The 22,222-nt window shown below is 43.5% G+C and overlaps 2 protein-coding genes across 8 annotated transcripts in view; both read right to left on the reverse strand.

Annotated features, from left to right (window-relative positions):
• Positions 1-6,974, reverse strand: part of iws1 (interacts with SUPT6H, CTD assembly factor 1) — a 34,749-nt gene extending 27,775 nt beyond the window's left edge. For 5 of the 6 annotated variants that reach the window (XM_031790354.1, XM_020503936.2, XM_031790352.1 and 2 more), the window contains exons 1-3: positions 6,552-6,974; positions 5,924-6,009; positions 1,872-2,865 (exon numbers count right to left, since the gene is read on the reverse strand). In XM_031790354.1, the coding sequence (XP_031646214.1) occupies positions 1,872-2,865; positions 5,924-6,009; positions 6,552-6,594 (1,123 nt within the window). In that variant the 5' untranslated portion in view covers positions 6,595-6,974. The remainder of the gene's footprint in view (positions 1-1,871; positions 2,866-5,923; positions 6,010-6,551) is intronic. The other variant, XM_031790353.1, reaches the window with a different exon arrangement.
• Positions 6,975-9,539: 2,565 nt separating this feature from the next.
• zgc:162872 (BAR_ACAPs and ArfGap_ACAP domain-containing protein) lies at positions 9,540-22,168 on the reverse strand. 2 transcript variants are annotated; one of them, XM_020503938.2, is made up of 22 exons: positions 21,538-22,168; positions 21,309-21,366; positions 21,077-21,196; positions 20,871-20,924; positions 20,714-20,772; positions 20,083-20,266; positions 18,942-18,986; positions 18,658-18,753; positions 18,034-18,108; positions 17,845-17,948; positions 17,678-17,729; positions 17,449-17,549; positions 17,066-17,177; positions 16,640-16,836; positions 16,325-16,394; positions 16,003-16,097; positions 15,507-15,583; positions 15,215-15,369; positions 14,706-14,815; positions 13,424-13,534; positions 13,274-13,335; positions 9,540-11,218 (listed from the first exon to the last, which is right to left on the reverse strand). In XM_020503938.2, exons 1-22 carry the CDS (start codon positions 21,588-21,590, stop codon positions 11,049-11,051), a joined length of 2,160 nt encoding a protein of 719 aa, XP_020359527.1. In that variant the 5' UTR covers positions 21,591-22,168; the 3' UTR covers positions 9,540-11,048. The 2 variants fall into 2 exon arrangements, with proteins under 2 accessions (XP_020359527.1, XP_020359528.1); XM_020503939.2 differs by having other exon boundaries at positions 20,182-20,266; positions 21,538-22,145.
• Positions 22,169-22,222: the final 54 nt, after the last annotated feature.

Raw genomic sequence — 22,222 nt, forward strand, 5'->3', positions numbered from 1 at the left:
CCCTGGGACTAAACACCTCCCTCTACAACTGGATCTTGGACTTCCTGAACACTGACAACGACGAGACAGCCTATAGGGAGGTGGTCAGAGACCTGGCCGTGTGGTGCCAGGACAACAACCTCTCAACGTGATCAAGACAAAGGAGATGATTGTGGACTACAGGAAAAGGAGGACCGAGCACGCCCCAATTCTCATCGACGGGGCTGTAGTGGAGCAAGCTGAGAGCTTCAAGTTCCTTGGTGTCCACATCACCAACAAACTAACATGCTCCAAACACACCAAGACTATCGTGAAGAGGGCACGACAAAGCCTATTCCCCCTCAGGAAACTGAAAAAGATTTGGCATGGGTCCTCAGATCCTCAAAAGGTTCTACAGCTGCACCATCGAGAGCATCTTGACTGGTTGTATCACTGCCCGGTACGGCAACTGCTCTGACTCCGACCGCAAGCAACTACAGAGGGTAGTGCGAAAGGTCCAGGAAATCACTGGGGCAAAGCTTCCTGCCATCCAGGACCTCTATACACCAGGCGGTGTCAGAGAAAGGTCCTACAATTTTTCAAAGACTCCAGCCACCCTAGTCATAGACTGTTCTCTCTGCTACCGCACAGCAAGCAGTACCGGAACACCAAGTCTAGGTACAAGAGGATTCTAAACAGTTTCTACCCTCAAGCCATAAGACTCCTAAAAATCTAGTCAAATGGTTACCCAGACTATTTGCAGTGTCCCCCTCTTTACACCACTGCTACTCACTGTTGTCATCTATGCATAGTCACTTTAATTACACTACCTACATGTACATATTCCCTCAACTAACCGGTACCCCCGCACATTGACTCTGTATCGGTACCCACTTGTATAAAGTCTCACTATTGTTATTTCACTGCTGTTACTTTTATCTCTTTTGTATTGTTTTGAAACTGCATTGTTGGTTAAGGGCTCGTAAGTAAGGATTTCACTGTAAGGTCTACACCTGTTGGATTCGGTGCGTTTGACTAATACAATTTTATTTGATTTCACTCTCCCGAAACGGACAACAAATACAACTGGATTCGTTATCCCTTTCTTGCCCTGTCTCCAGTCCACTTACCGATATTTGAACAAGAGAGCCTCATCGAAATTGCAACAAGCGGTTTTGTGAAAATTTTATTTAATCAGAAGCCACTTCCAGATTTCTGGATAGGGCTGCGCTCAGAGTATCCTGCCTTGGCAAATCGTGCTGTTAAGACACCGATGCCCTTTGCAACCACAAACCTATGGGAGAGTGGATTCTCGGCCCTCACTAGCATGAGAACTAAATACAGTCAGACTGTGTGTGGAAAATGATTTAAGACAGACTCTCCAATACAACCCGACATTGCAGAGTTATGTGCATCCATTCAAGGATGCTCCTCCTTCTCATTTACCAGTGGTTATTTAAAAAACAAAATCGAACAAATAAGGTTTTATATGTAAGATGGCTAAATAAAGAGCAAAATTATTGATTATTATATTATTATTTGTGCCCTGGTCCTATAAGAGCTCTTTGTCACTTCCCACAAGCCGCGTTGTGACAAAAACTCACACTCATTCTTATGTTTAATAAATGTATCGTATACTGTGTTTGGCAAGCTTACAATGATGGCAAAAAACAACATTTGAGAGTGCACTGACCCTGGTACGCAGCTGGAGGTTGAATGTTTGAAGGGGTACAGGACTATAAAAAGTTTGGGAACCCTGGTTTAAACAATAACATGGAACTGTTGTAGTTTGAATGTGTGTACTAAACCAGAGCATGTCGATATCTAGAGCAAGTGAATAGAAAATATATTTGAATAGGGATCAGTAGATTGTGCACTTATCAAGAGTCAACTCTGATGTAAATTGCACCTACTTGGCATCTCGTCGTCATCCTCACTAACTTCCCCCACCAGTTTTGCGGGACTCTCCTTCTCCTGGTCACTGCCTGCAGCTGCTTTCGCTGGCCGAGCCACCACCTCATCCTCACTGTCGGAGTGCATTACAGCCTTCCACTTCCCTTTATTCTTGCCGCCCTCCTCTCCATCAGACTCTATCTGGGCTTTGTGTTTGGGCGTCTCAATCTCAGAGTCACTGCGTGCAGACGAGTGTCTGCTCCGGGCTGGGGGGCGATTCTCGTTCTCAGAGTCGCTCCCGGCTGCATCCCGTTTGGTTTCTTTCTCCTCCATGTCGGAGGTGCTGCCTCCGCGTATGGGCAGGGACTCCTCCATGTCGGAGGTGCTGCCTCCGCGTATGAGCCGGGACTCCTCCATGTCGGAGGTGCTGCCTCCCCGTTTGGGCCGGGACTCCTCCATGTCGGAGGTGCTGCCTCCGCGTTTGGGCGGGGACTCCTCTATGTCGGAGGTGCTGCCTCCGCGTTTGGGCGGGGACTCCTCTATGTCGGAGGTGCTGCCTCCCCGTTTGGGCGGGGACTCCTCTATGTCGGAGGTGCTGCCTCCCCGTTTGGGCGGGGACTCCTCTATGTCGGAGGTGCTGCCTCCCCGTTTGGGCGGGGACTCCTCTATGTCGGAGGTGCTGCCTCCCCGTTTGGGCGGGGACTCCTCTATGTCGGAGGTGCTGCCTCCCCGTTTGGGCGGGGACTCCTCTATGTCGGAGGTGCTGCCTCCCCGTTTGGGCGGGGACTCCTCTATGTCGGAGGTGCTGCCTCCCCGTTTGGGCGGGGACTCCTCTATGTCGGAGGTGCTGCCTCCCCGTTTGGGCGGGGACTCCTCCTTGTTATCGCTGTCTGCAGGCCCAGGGGCCTCCCCTTCAGAGTCCCTGTCCGCCCCTTCAGGGCACTTGTTGTCTGACCCACTGGCCACGCCGTTTGTCTCCATGGCCTGAGCATCTCCCTCATCATCATTCTCATCCTGAATAAAAAAAAACAGAAATATAAAATGCTTTATAATTCTACAGTTAGGAATGGATACAAGGATCTAGTGTGACCATTTTACTTACATATGTCCCTAAATATTTTGCTGTTCGACATGACATTTTTATTTAGTGGCCCTAGAAAAATGATTATTATTTTGTGTCAATTATTACCTCATTTTTCATTGTGCTCCTAAATTTCTGTGTGAGCCTACATTTTTCCTTCCAAAAACGGTCAGCATAGAACCATGGGATATTACAGTACCAGTCAATGGTTTGGACACACCTACTCATTCAAAGGTTTTTCTTAATTTTTTACTATTTTCTACATTGTAGAATAATAGTGAAGACTTCAAAACTATGAAATAACACAAGAATCTCACACTTTTTGTTTACTACAAGTAGCCACCCTTTGCCTTAATGACAACTTTGCACATTCCCACAACCAGTGTCTCCTGACCCCTCCTGTCTCAGCCTCCAGTATTTATGCTGCAGTAGTTTATGTGTCGGGGGGCTGGGGTCAGTTTGTTATATCTGGAGTACTTCTCCTGTCCTATTCGGTGTCCTGTGTGAATCTAAGTGTGCGTTCTCTAATTCTCTCCTTCTCTCTTTCTTTCTCTCTCTCGGAGGACCTGAGCCCTAGGACCATGCCCCAGGACTACCTGACATGATGACTCCTTGCTGTCCCCAGTCCACCTGGCCATGCTGCTGTTCCAGTTTCAACTGACCTGAGCCCTAGGACCATGCCCCAGGACTACCTGACATGATGACTCCTTGCTGTCCCCAGTCTACCTGGCCATGCTGCTGCTCCAGTTTCAACTTCCACCTGACTGTGCTGCTGCTCTAGTTTCAACTGTTCTGCCTTATTATTATTCGACCATGCTGGTCATTTATGAACATTGAACATCTTGACCATGTTCTGTTATAATCTCCACCCGGCACAGCCAGAAGAGGACTGGCCACCCCACATAGCCTGGTTCCTCTCTAGGTTTCTTCCTAGGTATTGGCCTTTCTAGGGAGTTTTTCCTAGCCACCGTGCTTCTCCACCTGCATTGCTTGCTGTTTGGGGTTTTAGGCTGGGTTTCTGTACAGCACTTTGAGATATCAGCTGATGTACGAAGGGCTATATAAATAAATTTGATTTGATTTGATTTGATGAAGTAATCACCTGGAATGCATTTTAATTAACAGGTGTGACTAGCTACAAATATTGAGATTTTTGGTTCCAACCGTCGTGTATTTGTGAGACGCAGAGTAGGTGAACGGATGATGTACACATGTGTGGTTTCTACCGTGAAGCATGGAGGAGGTGGTGTGGGGTGCTTTGCTGGTGACACGGTCAGTGATTTATTTTGAATTCAAGGCACACTTAACCAGCATGGCTACCACAGCGATACGCCATTCCCATCTGGTTTGCGCTTAGTGGGACTGTCATTTGTTTTTCAACAGGTCCTGGACTTCCTTGACGGGCTGCCCCCAGGCGTTGAAGGTAGGAAACAACATCTCCACTTTGTTGATCCTCAACACTGGGGCCATGCACTCCTCCAACAGACGACACAACAGTAGTAGGCTTGATTACCAACAATGACGTGACAGCCTACAGGGAGGAGGTGAGGGCAATTGGAGTGTGGTGTCAGCAAAACAACCTCAAACTCAATGTTAACAAAACAAAGGAGATGATCATGGACTTCGGGTAACAGCAAAGGGAGCACCCCCCTATCCACATCAACGGGACAGCCGTGGAGAAGGTGGAAAGTTTAGTTCCTCGGCGTACACATCACGGACAAACAGAAATGGTCCACCCACACAGACAGTGTGGTCAAGGCGCAACAGCGCCTCTTCAACCTCAGAAGGCTATAGAAATTTGGCTTGTCACCTAAAACCATCAAACTTTTTTGTACCGCCTGATACAGCAACTGCACCATCCACAACCGCAAGGCTCGCCAGAGGGTGGTGCGGTCTGTACAACGCATCACCGGGAGCAAACTACCTGCCCACCAGGACACCTACAGCATCCGATGTCACAAGAAGGCCAAAAAGATCTTCAAGGACAACCACCACCCGAGCCACTGCCTCTTCACCCCGCTACCACCCAGAAGGCTGTGCATCAAAGCTAGGCCCGAGACTGAAAAACACCTATCTCAAGGCCATTAGACTGTTAAACAGCCGTCATTGACACAGAAAGGCTGCTGCCTACATACAGACTCGAAATCATTGGCCACTTCAACAAATGGATCACTAGTCACTTTAATAATGTTTACACATCTTGCATTACTCATCTCATATGGATATACTGTATTTTATACGATCCATTGCATCTTGCCTATGCAGCTCGGTCATTGCTCATCCATATATTTATGTCATATTCTTATTCCATTCCTTTACTTAGATGTGTGTATTAGGTAGTTGTGGAATTGTTAGATTACATGTTAGATATTGCTGCACTGTCGGAACTTAGAAGCACAAGCTTTTTGCTACACTCAATAACATCTGCTAACCATGTGTATGTGACCAATACAATTTGATTTGATTTTGAAACACACCTCCAGGCTGTGTAAGGGCTATTTGACCAAGAAGAAGACTAATGGAATGCAGCATCAGATGACTTGGCATCCACAATCACATGACCTCAACCCAATTGAGATGGTTTGGGATGAGTTGGACCGTAGAGTGAAGGAAAAGCAGCCAACAAGTAATCAGCATATGTGGAAACTCCTTTGAGACTGTTGGAAAAGCATTCCAGGTGAAGCTGGTTAAGAGAATGCCAAGATTGTGCAAAGCGGTCACCAAGGGTGACTCATTTGAAGCATCTCAAATATAAAATATATTTTATTTGTTTAACACTTTTTTGGTTACTACATGATTCCATATGTGTTATTTCATAGTTTTGATGTCTTCACTATTATTCTACAATGTAGAAAATAGTCAACTTTTGACTGGTACTGTATATTTATTTTTAAATGTTAAATCGGTATGTGCAACATGGTCTGGAAATCAAGAGGGCTTGACCACCATACTGGTTATCTTAACGTCTTGCTTAGATAACTATCCCCTTACCTCAGAGTGGCGTGGCTCATTCCTCATCTCCTCTTCCCCATCTGAACCAGGAGCATGTTCGTCCTGTACCGGGGTGCCACCACCATCTACAGGACCAGGACATAACCAACACTTTTTTTTGGCATTCCAAAATGAATGTTTACAAATATTAGTATCATATACAACGGGCATGAGGACCGTGCACACAATAACAATGATGCAACAGTAACCCTCGTTTTGTCACAGCTGGACTACTGCCCAGTTGTGTGGTCAGGTGCCATATAGGGACTTGGGAAAATTACAGCTGACCCTTAAATGTAAACGGAGAGCTAACATTAATAATACACATGTCAATCTCTCATGGCTCAAAGTAGAGGAAAGATTTACTTCATCACTAGTTTTTGTAAGAAGTGTTGACAAGAGGAATGCACCGAGCTGTCTGTTTAAACTACTAACACACAGCTCTGACACCCATGCATACGCCACAAGACATACCACCCGAGTGGCCAGAGGGCACACACTTAATGTATTGTGAAACATGCTGTAAAATGTATTTTAATGTTTTAAATTATATTGTAATGTACTTCCTTAGGCTAACGTTAGCAAGCTACAGTATTCAGCGCCGAGCCGGGATCAAAGTAGGTCTTACCAGAGTGGTTCCCGGAGAAGAATTCGTCCTCTTCGCCATCCATTTGTCCGAAGGACACTATGGACAATCAACTCAGTACCTAGGCTCGGCGAATAATCAATTGTATCTGTGGTAATTGAGTCAACGAGAAAATGCAAGTTTCCCGAAACAAGCAATCTGCATCGAAAATGGGCCCTGCTGCTAGCTAGTTAGCAACCACAACTTGAACAATGTCAAGATCCAGCTAAGGAAATAAGACCCACTAGGCAGATGAGTCGGGAAGCTAGCCAGCAATGATAGTGTCTCTGGCCGGTCAACAAATTAAAGCAATAGCTAATTGGTCAACATTAGCAAGTAGCTGTATAAAACAGTACTGCGATGTCCAAAATGGGGTCAAAGGACTGGCGCCGTCATATGCTCATGCGTTCAGTTTAGGTCGCTCATCGAATGACGTAGTCTTATGCGCATGTATTTTAAAATTCTTCGAGACTCGTGTTGTACAGTAGGCTACCTTTCATTAAAGGAAAAGTTTTATTTTTATAACCAAATCTCTCTTTAAAATGTAAATAGGGTCCAGACAACTTTCTTGAGATTTCACGTTTTAGAGAAACATACCCCAAACAGCACTGCCTCACCCTCGTTGTGTTGTATTAGGGGCCCTGAAAAAAACATGAACAAAACACATCTAAACGGCATTTTAGAAACGGCAAATCTCTCAGTATAGTGATGCAGGTCTAGATGTTGTACACATGAAATTGTATCATTCCAAACTTTATCCGCAATGTTATATTTATTCCCTTTTCCAGCGGTCCCATTTTCCCATTTGCTGCTACAGGTAACTGCCAAAATAACGGAAACACCAACTCCTTATAGGGCGTTGAGACACCACAAGCAGCCAGAACAGTTTCAGTGCACCTTGGTATATATTCTACAAGTGCCTGGAACTTCCTGTGTGGAAGACTCCATGCTTTCAATATACACTGCTCAAAAAAATAAAGGGAACACTAAAATAACAGATCCTAGATCTGAATGAATGAAATATTATTATTAAATACTTTTTTCTTTACATAGTTGAATGTGCTGACAACAAAATCACACAAAAATTATCAATGGAAATCAAATGTATCAACCCATGGAGGTCTGAATTTGGAGTCACACTCAAAATTAAAGTGGAAAACCACACTACAGGCTGATCCAACTTTGATGTAATGTCCTTAAAACAAGTCAAAATGAGGCTCAGTAGTGTGTGTGGCCTCCACGTGCCTGTATGACCTCCCTACAACGCCTGGGCATGCTCCTGATGAGGTGGCGGATGGTCTCCTGAGGGATCTCGTCCCAGACCTGGACTAAAGCATCCGCCAACTCCTGGACAGTCTGTGGTGCAACGTGGCGTTGGTGGATGGAGCGAGACATGATGTCCCAGATGTGCTCAATTGGATTCAGGTCTGGGGAACGGGCGGGTCAGTCCATAGCATCAATGCCTTCCTCTTGCAGGAACTGCTGACACACTCCAGCCACATGAGGTCTAGCATTGTCTTGCATTAGGAGGAACCCAGGGCCAACCGAACCAGCATATGGTCTCACACGGGGTCTGAGGATCTCATCTCGGTACCTAATGGCAGTCAGCACATGGAGGGCTGTGCGGCCCCCCAAAGAAATGCCACCCCACACCATGACTGACCCACTACCAAACCGGTCATGCTGGAGGATGTTGCAGGCAGCAGAACGTTCTCCACGGCGTCTCCAGACTCTGTCACGTCTGTCACGTGCTCAGTGTGAACCTGCTTTCATCTGTGAAGAGCACAGGGCGCCAGTGGCGAATTTGCCAATCTTGGTGTTCTCTGGCAAATGCCAAACGTCCTGCACGGTGTTGGGCTGTAAGCACCCACCTGTGGACGTCGGGCCCTCATACCACCCTCATGGAGTCTGTTTCTGACCGTTTGAGCAGACACATGCTCATTTGTGGCCTGCTGGAGGTCATTTTGCAGGGCTCTGGCAGTGCTCCTCCAGTCCTCCTTGCACAAAGGCGGAGGTAGCGGTCCTGCTGCTGGGTTGTTGCCCTCCTACGGCCTCCTCCACGTCTCCTGATGTACTGGCCTGTCTCCTGGTAGCGCCTCCATGCTCTGGACACTACGCTGACAAACACAGCAAACCTTCTTGCCACAACTCGCATTGATGTTCCATCCTGGATGAGCTGCACTACCTGTGCCACTTGTGTGGGTTGTAGACTCCGTCTCATGCTACCACTAGAGTGAAAGCACCGCCAGCATTCAAAAGTGACCAAAACATCAGCCAGGAAGCATAGGAACTGAGAAGTGGTCTGTGGTCACCACCTGCAAAACCACTCCTTTATTGGGGGCGTCTTGCTAATTGCCTATAATTTCAACCTGTTGTCTATTCCATTTGCACAACAGCATGTGACATTTATTGTCAATCAGTGTTGCTTCCTAAGTGGATAGTTTGATTTCGCAGAAGTGTGTTTGACTTGGAGTTACACTGTGTTGTTTAAGTGTTCCCTTTATTTTTTTGAGCAGTGTATTTTGTACCCCTCATTTAGTTCAGTGTGTCCTTTATTTTGTGTTTCTTTTATTTACCTGTAAAATGGACAGGGGTATCTCTGGAGTCACAACAAAATGGAATATAAAGTTGTGTATAAAGTTCGGTATGACACAATTTAATGTGTACAACAGCTAAAGACCTGCATCACAATACTGAGAGCTTTGCTGTTTCTAAAATTATGTTGTTGTTTTTTGTGCCTTTTTCATGTCTTTTTTGGGACCCACATACTACACAACGAGGATGAGGTAGTGATTTGCTGTTTGGGGTCAATTTCTATAAAAGGGGAAATCACAAAATATTTGTCTGGACCCTTCTATAACAATCCATTTACATACAAAATAGAGATTTGTTTGTAAAATATAACTTTTCCATTAAGGACTGTACTCATCATTTACTCATTATTTCAATCACATCTGGGACACTGCACCATAATCCAATAAAAACTCAAAACAGTATTGACACATTTTTATTATATCTGACTGTGCCACAGTAAAATCACATATAATAGGCCTATATTTAAGCAATAGGGCCCAAGGGGATGTGGAATATTGGCCATATACCACAAACCCCCAAGATGCCTAATTGCCATTATAAACTGGTTACCAACACAAGTAGAACAGTAAACAAGTATTTCTGCGTCATATTGTCTGATATACACACAGCTGAAATGCTGTTTCAGCCAATTATAATCCAGGACCCAAACTACCCACTTTATAATACATTCTAAATCCCTGCATTCTCATTTTATAGTTTTGGTCCACTTATTTCCTCTGCAAACAAAAACATAATCTTTTATAAGGAGCCATTGCTTTCAATGGGATTGATCCAGACTCAAATTGAAAGATTAACTGGGGTGTAATCATTAGTACACACTGTAACAAAAATGTTTCACAACAGAAAATGTTCTGCAATGAAAACGAGAGTTCTTATTGGACAGATTTGGGTAGGTCCCTCCCTGTTTCGTCCTGTTTGGCTCCTAGTGAATACACCACACATTCAGCAAGAATCAACTGTTCCCTCAGATTACCTGTAAAGTAGCAACATGTATAGGCTATTGCATGCAGCAGTTCAGTCAGTAAGTGTAAGTCATCTAATAACATCTGAAATATTGGAGTTGCTAATAACAATACATAAATATAATACTTTAGTATTTCAATATGTAACCCTTTTATATTCCTTATTTATGTCCTTTTTGGTCATTACAGCAGACTGTGCAAACACAGTTCATATGCATCCATCCTATGAAACATCCATTCACAAGAGTGGGAGCATTCATTCCTTGAGGGTTTAAGGGTCTACTGACCAGTATTCAAGACTGTAACATTTAATATTATAAGTTCTAAACAGGATTGAGATCCTGAGACCGTTTGCTTCCTTGTAGCAGTAGGCCTAGTAGTTTAAGTTTCCTTTTTCTTTGTAAAATGTTTAGGTAACTTTTCTAATAACTTCAAATGTGTGCCTCAAAACTGAAGCAAGTTTAAAAAAATGTTTTTACTATGTTCAAGTCAGAATTTGATTTGTTATTTAACTGCTGAGGCACAATGACAACTGTCAGACACTGCAGCCCTGAAGGACCAGGAGGGTGCAACTTTACAGAATGTTTAGATATACTGTAAATGTTTTGTATATATTAGGTGTGAGTCTGTTATGTAGAACTGAGAGTCATGTCATTTCTACCTGCAACGATGTGAATGTTTCACCTCATTGAATTCACCCCTGGGTTCCCCATTCTTGACCTGAAAAGTGGTAATGACCCTTTTCCTTTATAATTCCCAACCCTAGGTCTCCTCCTCTTTATTTACATGGGAGAATCTCTATTGCATAATCCTTGCGTCCTCTCTCCTCACAACCCATTGGATGAGAATGCCAGAGGCCCCACCCGTCTGATCTTTTCCTCCAATGGCTTTTTAGAAAGAGGCAAGATGAGAGGACACGAGGAGTATGCAATTGAGAGTCTCCCTATGTGTCTTCCTCCTCCTTCTCTGCCTTGTGCTGGTCATTCACCATCCTCTTGTTCTCTCCCTCCGCTTCTCCGCTTCTGCTGAACTGTCGACGGGTCAGTCTTTCTGGATCGTGAGAAGCCATATCACTGAAGTCACGGAAGATGTCTTGAAATGTCTCATCGTCACCTGGAAAGAAACACACAAGCATTTCAGCAACATTTTGTGTTTCGATTAAGGGTTGTGTTTAGTAGGCATGAAATGAAACAGAGTGAAACAGGCTGAACTATCTGTACTTGTTCAATAACAACAAGCCATTTTAGTCTTCATTGCAAAACATTTTGCTATGGTGAGCCCTAATTAATACAACCCAGCACAGCAAAATAGCATTGTAGGAGTTTTCACATTCAGCACGGACAGAGAAGTCTGGCTGATACCAAAACTCGAAGTCCTCCTGACTTCAGAGTCTAGGGAGGCTGTTAGATGCTGTCAGCACGATGCGTCAATAATGAAGGGGGCTGTGCTTTTACTGGTTTGTTCTCCTCTTCGTCTTTCTCTCTCAAACACCCTCATGGACAGCCTCACACAGCCCCGGAGCACCGCCCTCTTCCTTTACAAATGTTAGATTTTCACATCCAAACGAGAGGTCTCAACGTTTGAGATAGCCAATCAAAGCGTGCTCTATTTCTGAGTGAATATTGCACCAACAAATGAATTCCTGTCCAGCTCTCCCTAGCTGTGTACCACGTGGGTGGCATCAGCCAAGCTACAGACAAATACCACAGAAGGTGAAAGAACAAAGTCTACTCACAAAGTTTAGATAAACATTGTTGGGTCGATTGGTTCACCTCAACTCTGGAAATCGATACGACTTGCAACTCCATGGGAATTGGACTATACGGATAGGGCTAAATTGAAATGTTTCTTACAGAAGAAATATGAAAAGCACATGCATAAGCATGGTAGCAATTCCAAGGGAACAGTTTGGAGATTATGGGGAAATTATTAGACCAAAATTGAGGACACAGCAGTTCACCGCAGAACTGTTTTCTGTGCATTTTATACTGAACAAAAATAAAAACGCAACATGCAACAATTACAGTTCATATAAGAAAATCAGTCAATTGAAACCACTGGGGAGCCAGGCCCAGTCAATCAGAATGAGTTTTTCCACGCAAAACAGAAATACTCCTCAACACCCCTCTCAGACGATCCCACAAGTGAAGAAGTCGGATGTCGAGGTCCTGGGCTGGCATGGTTACACGTGGTCTGCGGTTATGAGGCCAGTTCGACATACTGCCAAATTCTTTAAAACGATGTTGGAGGCAGCTTAGTGTAAAGAAATAAACATTTAATTCTCTAGCAACAGCTCTGGTTGACATTCCTTCAGTCAGCATGCGAGTTGTATCTCCCTCAAAACTTGTGGCATTGTGTTGTGCTACAAAATTGCACATTTTAGAGTGGCCTTTTATTGTCCCCAGCACAATTACTGCTGTTGTTTACGCAATCCAAAAAACGTCCCATTATAAATGGCAATCTGGGTCAGGTGGGCATAATTTTGAAAGCTTGTTCTATTGCCAACATGACTAGTTAAGTTATAAAATACAATCTTAAAAAGGAGTCATAAAGGAGTCATGCGTGCATTTAGGTGCATGTTCTGCCGCAAATTTTCTTCACAATAGACAAACATTGGCTCATTCTGTTTATAACAACCTAGGGTATGAAGCCATGTCATCTTGTAACTGTACATCAACATAGTGATCATAAACGTTGACACTGTATATGCCCATGAGTTTTATGGAAATGTGAAGTACACATTTGGATTCACAGGTGTTTGGCTTGCTTGTATGACATCACAGCGGTATTTATTATAATACTCAACGTCTCATCTTTCAAAAATACACTTAAAATACCTCTTCATTTACAGCATTCCCCTCACTCAGACAACAAAACATTTGCAAAAGTTGCCCAATTAGTGGGAAGGATGGGGGCAACTTCTTGTCACGTGTGGTGCTCAAGTTCAGAAAAGTTGACAGGTCAAAACCCATACAGAGCTGTGAAGTGGAGGCCCTGAGCTCTGATGTCATGTATAGCATGTTACTGGGCAGCCACTGCGTTCCAATTTAGGCTCTTCTCAGTTAACATATCTTCCATTTTCAACCCGTATGTATACAGGTTTCTCACAGGCGAGAAACAAATAAAAGGTATCAGCATTTTATTAAACATCAACATAGTGAATGTTACCCATAGATCCAAAGAATCCCTCTGAGTCTCTCATCTCTTCATTCATGCGAGCCATTCGTAGTCTGGAAAACAGTCCCCAAAAAATACAGGCCATTAACAAACTACCACAAAGCTTCTACTTTTCCTGCATTTCAGAGTAGATTTACTTACAGGGTTACAATATCGGCATGTGCTGTCTCTATGGCAATGGCGAGTGGGTCGTGCCCCCTCTCGTCAACTGCATACTGATTGGCTCCCTTTTTTAGAAGTAGACACACTTGCCTGTGAGAAACACGATACACACGTTATTCATTTGCAACCACCAAACAGATTTTAACCAATCATAGACTGATATACTATAGCCCAAGACATCAGTGGTTCTCAAAGTGGTACTGCAAGGGGTCAGCAACCAAATTATTTAAAAAAATAAGAAAAGGGGCCAGATACTTGGTTAGTCTGATCATGCACTGCAGAAATCATAGTAAAACTCTTTGTATGCTTTTTTATTGACTTCTCAAGTAGGAGTTGTGTTCTGATTATGAAGGGGTCCCGGAGGAATTTGCCATCACAAAAGGGGTCCCTGACCCCAAAAACTTAAGAGAACCCCTGGCCTGACCTGGAAGTACTTCTTCTACTGCTATATGTAGACCAAGGACTTTACCCTGACCATAAACTCTGGGTCCTAGTTACAGGCACTGTTCCAATAGCATACCAGTTAAAACGAAGCTACGTTTTGGGCATGCATAGTGTAGATATTGTAAAATAGCCAGCCATAGTCTATGGTGTTGCTCATCCCTGGTCTATATACTGTATTCCCTGACTGTGTTATGGTTGGACGATGTTATCGCCCCTATTGGCCAAAAAGTGAAACAGATTTATGTGTGTCTTTGTGACACATGCCATGATGGAGCAAAGTGTCAGTCAAATGGGCCGTCTCACAGTAGTGAGTTATAAATCATGTGCTGAATAGAAGAAAAGTCTGGATAATAATCGCTTTAGGACTATTTGCCTCCTCCTCTCTTAATATTGTTTGTTCTATCGCTCTCATAAAGCTGTGATTGAGAATAGCCTACGCCTAGGTCCTATAGACTCCGACTTTCATTCGTGTTCCTTTTTAAAGCGTCAACCTTCTTAGGCTATTTGAATATTTGGGATATAGGCTACTGTATATCATTCTAACTTGTCTTAAAGCTTTTATGATAGGCCTAGTAGGAGGATAGGTTATTGGCCATGGAGGGTCAGGTGGTTTTCTGACCCACACAGATCATTTATTTCCAACGGTCTTGACATTCAGGCTACCTAGCTGTCAATCATCGTCAATAAACGATACTATAGTAATATTGCCCAACCCTAGACTGTGTGAAAGCATTGGTGTGAATTAAACAGAACTCTATTCAACACCATACATATACTGTATATGTAACTGATGTATCTCTATGGGTGTGACACTCACCCTGTGTGGCCCCAGGTGGCTGCAGTGTGAAGGGCACCTTGGCCACGCTGGTCACGGTAGTTTACATTGGCTCCATTCTGCAGTAGGAACTCACAGGCCGATAGGGAGCCCTGCAGACAGACAGAAAATGTAAGACAAGTGCACACCCCGTGTTTATGGCCCTGAAGTTTAAAAAAAATACACATAAAACAAACTACCTAGTCAGGATAAACTTGGGGGCCTACCATGCTAAAGTATAAATATAACCCAATCTATGTCAAACAGACTTAGCAATATTACATTGTCGTGATGTTGCAGATAAGCATGATGCATCACGATGCACTCAAGAGTATCACAGAATAGCTGCACATCTGCATCAGTGCACTTCAATAGCGTCAATGTGAAAACTGCAAAACCGAAACAGCAGAGAAGTTTAGCCCTGGGATTGAATGTCCTTAGCAGCTTGATATTGCTGATTACTTTGTGCATCGCTGACTGTACCTTTAAGTAATGTCCATGGCGCTACTCACCCCAAAAGTTGAGCCAATGAGAGCAGTGCGTCCCTCCTCCTCAGCGTGGGTCCAGTTCACCTCTGCACCCTGCGCCAACGCTGATGCCATGGTGACCAGGTCCCCTTGGAAAGCAGCCTGGTACAACTGGCGCCCTGCATTCTCCCTCCCAATCTCTACAGTAACAATAATAGCGTCATTGAAAGAGGACTGGACTGAGAGGAAATTTAGGATTCGGACTCATTAAATTCACACAGAGACACACAATCAACATCAAACCCCTGCAGAGCTGAGTAGTACGATAGGGACCTACGTGTTTCAGGCGAGCTGGCATCCTTCACAAATCTTTTCTCCACATATTTCTCTTTAATCCATGTCTCTTTCTCTGGGCTGAAAGAGAGAGAGAATAACTGTTAAAGCAGGGGACTGTGCAGGGAGTTATTTTAGTAGTTTTGTTTCTAATCGAACATTGTAAAGCCCTATGTGAAGTCTTTTGAAACCTACTCCAGTGTTCACTCTTAGAAAAAAATAGTTCCATGTAGAACCCTGTTCTACCTAGAACCTAAAAGGGTTCTTCAAAGGGTTCTCCCATGGGGACAGCCAAAGGTAGGTTCTAGATGGAACCTTTCTAAGAGTTCAGCTCATTCAGTGTAGCTCTTTTATAATCAATGCCTTTCAATTGATGGAGTAAGTCTCTTTCAATCGGAACAGACTAATATAAGGGGTTTTATTTTAGTCCAAAATAGCGAAGTAATGGGAATATAAGGGGTTTGACAGTGTTGCCAAAGAAACGGTTGCGAAATGCTTACCGAGGGCTGCCAGCACTAGGCTTTACTCTGCCCTCTGCTGCACACCTGGACTCATATATCCCATTGATAACATCATTACCCAGACCACACAGCAGCTGCAGAGTAGAACAGAGCAGAAGAGTTAAGAAACTAACCTCATACTTAGGGGCCCTTCGTTTTTTCCTGACCATGAGCTCTGACCAGTAAAACTCTTGGCCCTAGGTATAGCCAGCTGGTCATGCAGTCAGGAAAATCTCAGGGCTACTACTCATAATTGTAATATTTTATCTTGAGCTACTCAACTTTAATTTGTAACATGTATGTGAGACTTCTGCTACAGTACCTTCAGCTGTTCGGGATCCCAGGAGTCTAGGGTGAGAGATCGCACTTTGGAGAGATGGACCCCGAGGCTCCTGTTAAAAAAACACAACACAACAGAAACATGGTGGTCAGTAACACCGGTCTTGGGAAGTTCCAGGGGGACTGACAGGACTTCCAGCCTAGCACTAACACACCTGATTCAACTAATCAAGGTATGTGTGAGACCTTGATCTGTAAAATGAGGTGTGAAAGTGCTGGACTGGAACAAAAGCCTGCACGCCCTGTATTCCTGTCAGTCCCCCAGGACTATAAACACCACACACTAGCAAGGCAGTACCTGTGGATGCCGGAGCACTCGATGCACATGGTGATACCCAGGTTGACGCTGGCCCAGCGTGGCTCCTCCTCACTGCAGTCGCAGCAGCGGTGGTTCCCCGGACTTTGGAGGGCCACAACCAACGCTGCAGGCCTTTGAGGAGGCTGTCCTGGCTGGGGGTCTGAGGGCCTCTGGAGGGGCAGAGGGCTTTCTTTGGGCTGGGCACACAGAGAGGCATAGTTAGAATGTATTTGCCTAGATATTCCTTAATAAGTCAATAGGACACTGACGGTATGCTGTTTTGTTTAGTTAAATGTGACTTTGTTTTTGTTTTCTTTGGCCAATTTTTATTTTATACAAAAATCTAAGTGCTCGACAATTGTAGTTAAATATTGTAACATGGAAAATCTGTTAATGTGTCTGTAAGCTTGTCTGAGTTGTAAATACCTGAGGCTGCTGGGACTCCACTCTCTCGCGGTAGGCCATGTCTATGCTCCCTTGAACGGCACTGATCCAAGCCTGCTTCAGCTCCTCTGAGTCAGCCTGGAGGGCACAGCATCTGGGCAGAGGAAGACAGACAGGTCAATGAGGGATAACTTGGACTTGAGCTCTGCTTTAATGCAATGCGTCACATGCAAAATATAACTAAAATATTTCCACTGTATCTGAAATCAGCTGCGAAGATTGCACTGTTAAATCTTCAATGACTTGAGTTTTTATTATCTCACAGATAAAGCCTCACGGAGATACATTTAAACAACATTTGGTGGAAAACTTCAGAAAAAATGTAAATAGAACAAAAAATATAGAAATTAAAACTGCTTAGCTACTTTTTAACAGAAACCAGCTCAAAACTGAAGCGGCGGTCAATGCTGTCCAGAGACTTCACCGCACACAGCCTGAGGTCATCAAACAGCGACACAGGCTCCTCCTACAGGAAGATAACTGTCAATCACAACTATTCAAGGACACAAAAATGTCTGTAATAAAATTCTGCAGTACAACTATAATAAATGATTGCTCAAAAGATCAAATAAATACATAAATAAACTGTCCTACCTTATGTGACTTTGTGTACACCAATTGGTTGTCTTTAATGGAAAACCAGCATCTACAGCAAGATTTGAGATTTAGTGACGTGTTGAATACAGGGGAGTAATTAACTGCCATTGTGTGACATAAGTTGTAAGGTATCACAGTAAAGAATTTGTGTTACTCTCACTCACCTCTTCCATGTCTTGTTCTTTCTCCGAGATCTTTTGAAGAGGTAGCCCTGTATGGTTTCCCCACCATCAGGACAGGAACTTAGTATGGGCTCCCCTGAGGCATCCTGGACACAAACACACACATTTGTCTTAGTTAAGTGATAATCCTTCAGTAACTGTGAGCGTCTGGCATCTGATGATAACACTCACTCTCTGCTGTACCAGTAGGTGGGTATTCTCCAGGTCCTTTCTTTTAGCTGTACATTCAGTCGAGAGCTGGGCGAGCTGTCAAGAGGCATATTATCAGAAATCTCAATGAACCAGTAGACAATGATATTGGCAGCCTCATTCTGGACTATATACTCCCTGAGTGGCAGGCACAAGCCCAGATAGGGCTCAACCAGTGCCAGAGCACCTGCCCTTTTGACCTCCTCTGAAAAAATGTCCTCCTCGCTCTGAATTTTTGTATGACTTTTTAAATTGTATTTTTAGTCTCTTTTCAATGTTTAATTTTAAATGTAACACATTTCACATTAAACTAGCTAATTTAATTAACTCTTGGGAAAATCCCCCTCCTCACCCTCCAGTTTAAAGAGCGCACGTCTGACTTCTGTATGCAATCAGTGGCCACTGACACAGAACGGAGAGTATGTCCTTTTTTGTTGTTGTTGAGAACCAGAATATATATATTTTTTTTTATAGTCAAGCCAGGTACTTTTAGCTACAGAGTTTTTCCTGGTCAGGTCGCGTGGTCAGTATAAACTCCTCTCCCTAGTTATAGTGACTTTCCCTCAACTAACAATCACATCGTCTAGTCTGTCACTGTAGTCTCACCTGTGCGGCCATGGACTTCATAGTGGGCTCCAAGTCTCTCAGCAAGTCAAAGCCTTGGTGGAAGAAGGTATACTGGGCATGGAAGTAGGAGAACACCTGAAACAAACAATATAGGAATGACTGATCAACCAATTCTACATCTACATCTGACATGCCCACTCTCCAATGTTCTTCACAATTCACATTTTAATTATTTATTGTCATTCATTACACTGAGTTCACCTGGGTATTTAACTACGTTTGCATTTAAGATCACCCACTACAACTTAAAAACTGGGACTCACAGAATTTAGGATGTCCAGCTTCTGCTGGGCCTTGAAGTTATTCAGCTGCAAGAAGAGCAATGGATAAAAGGACAAATTAACAAAAACAATGCAAGCCACAATCTAAAAATCTGTTGAACTTCACAAAATGAATTTCAAAGCATTGAACGTATTAATATGACCTCACCAATCACTGAAGAAACCTAAATGAATGAACTCCGTTAACTCTGGGTTCTGTTTATTAGGCACCAAATAGAAGAACATGGACTGAAACAAGGAGGGACTTCCTTCACTTATCCAATAAGAAACGCTCATATTTTGTTTTCTGTTGCATTTATTATTACTTTAATTCCACCTTAATGAACACGACCCCAGGACTCATCCTTGTCATTAATAGCCATCCTAAAATGCATGTTTGCTAATGTCTAGCCATGTCATGGGTTGTCTGGTTATGCGCCGACCTGTTTATGATGACATACAGTATCTGTTCCTGCTCTGTTAGACGTACCTAAACGTGTTCTCTCACCTGCTTACTCAAACTTTAAACAAATAAACCCCTCCCGCTGTTCCAGGATGTCTTTGCCAGTGAGTCCTTTGTCGTCTGAGTTCTCTGCTAAATAGTCTCTGCTGGGAATGCCCTACTTCAGCAGCCATCATCTGCTCTCTGAGGAATCACACATTCGTTCAATTTCCAATCTGGCCCTCATACCATCATCGTAACCTAATCATCTCCATTCATTCCCTCTCCTCCCCCCCTGTAACTATTCCCTAAGTCATTGCTGTGAATGAGAATGTGTTCTCGGGTAAACTTACCTGCTAAAATAAAGGTAAAATAAAAAAGAAATCACAGCTGAGTGTACTTTACACTATGAGCAGAATGAAAAGAATCATCTAAGTAAGAATTACCTGAGTGCTACTCACTCCGCTAACAATTCCTATCCTGTGTAAACATCCCTAATCCCAAGTAGGGTTGCAAAATTCCAGAAAATGTCTCCAAAGTTTGCAGGTATTTTCAGAATTCCGGGCTGGAGACTTTTAACACCTTTCCGAAATTTTGCAACCCTAATTAGTACCTCCTCAAACTAAATTTGACTATAACTACCAGTTTATTTTCCAATTGTATGTATTGATCTGTGGTTATGCATCTGGCTATTGCATTTACCTGCAAGCAGTAATCAAGGGCAAAGTGCTGGTGACATTTGCGTGTGGCCAACAGAAGATGGCTGGCGCGCTCTGCATCGGTGACTTTGTGGCGGTATACCTGGGCATTTTTCACCGCCGCTGTCTCCAGATCCTCCCCAATCCGCACAAACTCCTTCCTAGTCTCTCCTAGCTGGGGTATGAACCTAAATGACAAAGACATAAAGGACATTTATAGTGCATTATGATGCAGTTATAATGCATTGTAAAACTTGTCATGAGCATGTATTGACCCCCGTACACGGTCTTATAATTATCTCTTCTTCTTTTGTCACATACACCTGTTAGGTGTAGTGAAATGTGTTGTTTTACAGGGTCAGCCATAGTAGTATGGTGCCCCTGTAACAAATTAGGTTTAAGTGACTTGCTCAAGGGCATCGAGAGATTTTTCAAACCAGCAGTTACTGGCCCAACGCTCTTACCGCTAGGTTACCCTAATGATAATGATCCTGACTAGATTCCAGACATTTTGAGTAAGTTGAAATATCGAGAGACCTAAGCCTTATTATAAGACATTATTAAGGCTCATGCTTATAACAAGTTATAAGTGCACCTGTGTGTGTGTGTGTGTGTGTGTGCGCAAGGCAACATACTGTGTGAGAAGGTTTGACAGCTGCTGATTGATAGCTCTTTGCGTCTGGTCAAACAGCACCTAAAGGCAGGAGAGAACCACTAGGAGTAAAACCTGCGCTGACTAAAGCACATAACAAGTGGACAACAATCATCCGTCTCAAGTGGAACTCAACTCACAGTATGAAAGTTGATCATCTCCTGTAGTCCTTGAATGAACTGACTCATGCAGTTCTATGAGGATAGAAGAGTAGAATGCAACAGACATCAATTTAGTGATAATAAAACAGAACCAAATTCCAATTTTAGCCTAATGATTTGTGTCCAATATAATTGCCCCAAGCCCTTCTTTCCTACATTTTAACCCTCTCCCTGTTCATACATACCATGATGACGCTGTCACGTTTGTGATACGTGGAGAACTCGGCCAGTCCGGCGAGGAAATGCTGATTTGCTGTGTTGTATGCTTGCCCTGATTCAACCATCTTGCCACAGAGCTTCATCACCTGCATCAGGAGGTATACACACTCAGATATTTATGACTTACAATTGACATCACTGCAGAAGCAAAATCATCATGCTGCTTGCTACATTTTCAGAGCACAAAGAACTTTGCACCTTTTCCACTTGACTCTGCAGCTCTGCAACATCAGTTTGACACTTATCCAGGGTAAGCCTGAGCAAAACCAATAAAAACAGATTATTCCCCAGTCTTCAGAAACTCACCATCAGAGCTATGAAATGCACCATATTGTCATAGTGTTATATTGTTTAAAATCATCCAGACCAGTGTTGTGACAGGTAGAAGAGCAAGGAGTTTTTCCAAGCCCTAGTGAAGGTTACCAACCTAAATGCAGGTGAGTCCTGGATGCATTCTTCATAGTCCAAGAATGAATCCATTTTGGCTGCGATTTCTCTTCAGTAGAACGGTAGCTGGCTAATAACTTTGACAAAATTATTCAATGCAATGGGGAGACCTAGATAGCATTAAGCTAGCTAATACCGTTAAGCTAGCTATGTTTATAAACTGTCTATGCTATTCATGATACAGATTTAAAGTCACAGCTTGCATCACTAACAGTGACAATAACATAACCAGTTGCTACAATTATAAAGAATAAAACAAAATGTAATTGACATGTTCAGTAGCTAGTGCATTAGCGGCATGCCTATCATTAGCCTTCGAGTAAAGGATAGCCTAAAGCTAGCCAGCTAGGTGTCCTTCCTTGAAAGACGATCGATGGGATGTGAAAAAATGTCATTCGTTTTTCTGAACACGAGCGGCAATGCCCGCTTACAACATGTTATGGACTGCATGAGCGTGTAACAGCTCAACAGAATTTTAGATATGTCCCTTTGTAATAACTAACTATAAATACTAGTCTCAAACAGCTGTCTCCGCATACATGCAAGATGTTGCCAATCGCTTTTTGTAAATATCCGATGATGACTATATTTCTGCTAGCGGCACTAACGATGACGTCACGTTCTTATGATAATGAGGAAACCTTCAAAGTAAAAGCCCCTATTTC

The sequence above is a fragment of the Oncorhynchus kisutch genome, linkage group LG15 (assembly GCF_002021735.2).
Source record: "Oncorhynchus kisutch isolate 150728-3 linkage group LG15, Okis_V2, whole genome shotgun sequence".
NCBI classification, from domain to species: domain Eukaryota; kingdom Metazoa; phylum Chordata; class Actinopteri; order Salmoniformes; family Salmonidae; genus Oncorhynchus; species Oncorhynchus kisutch.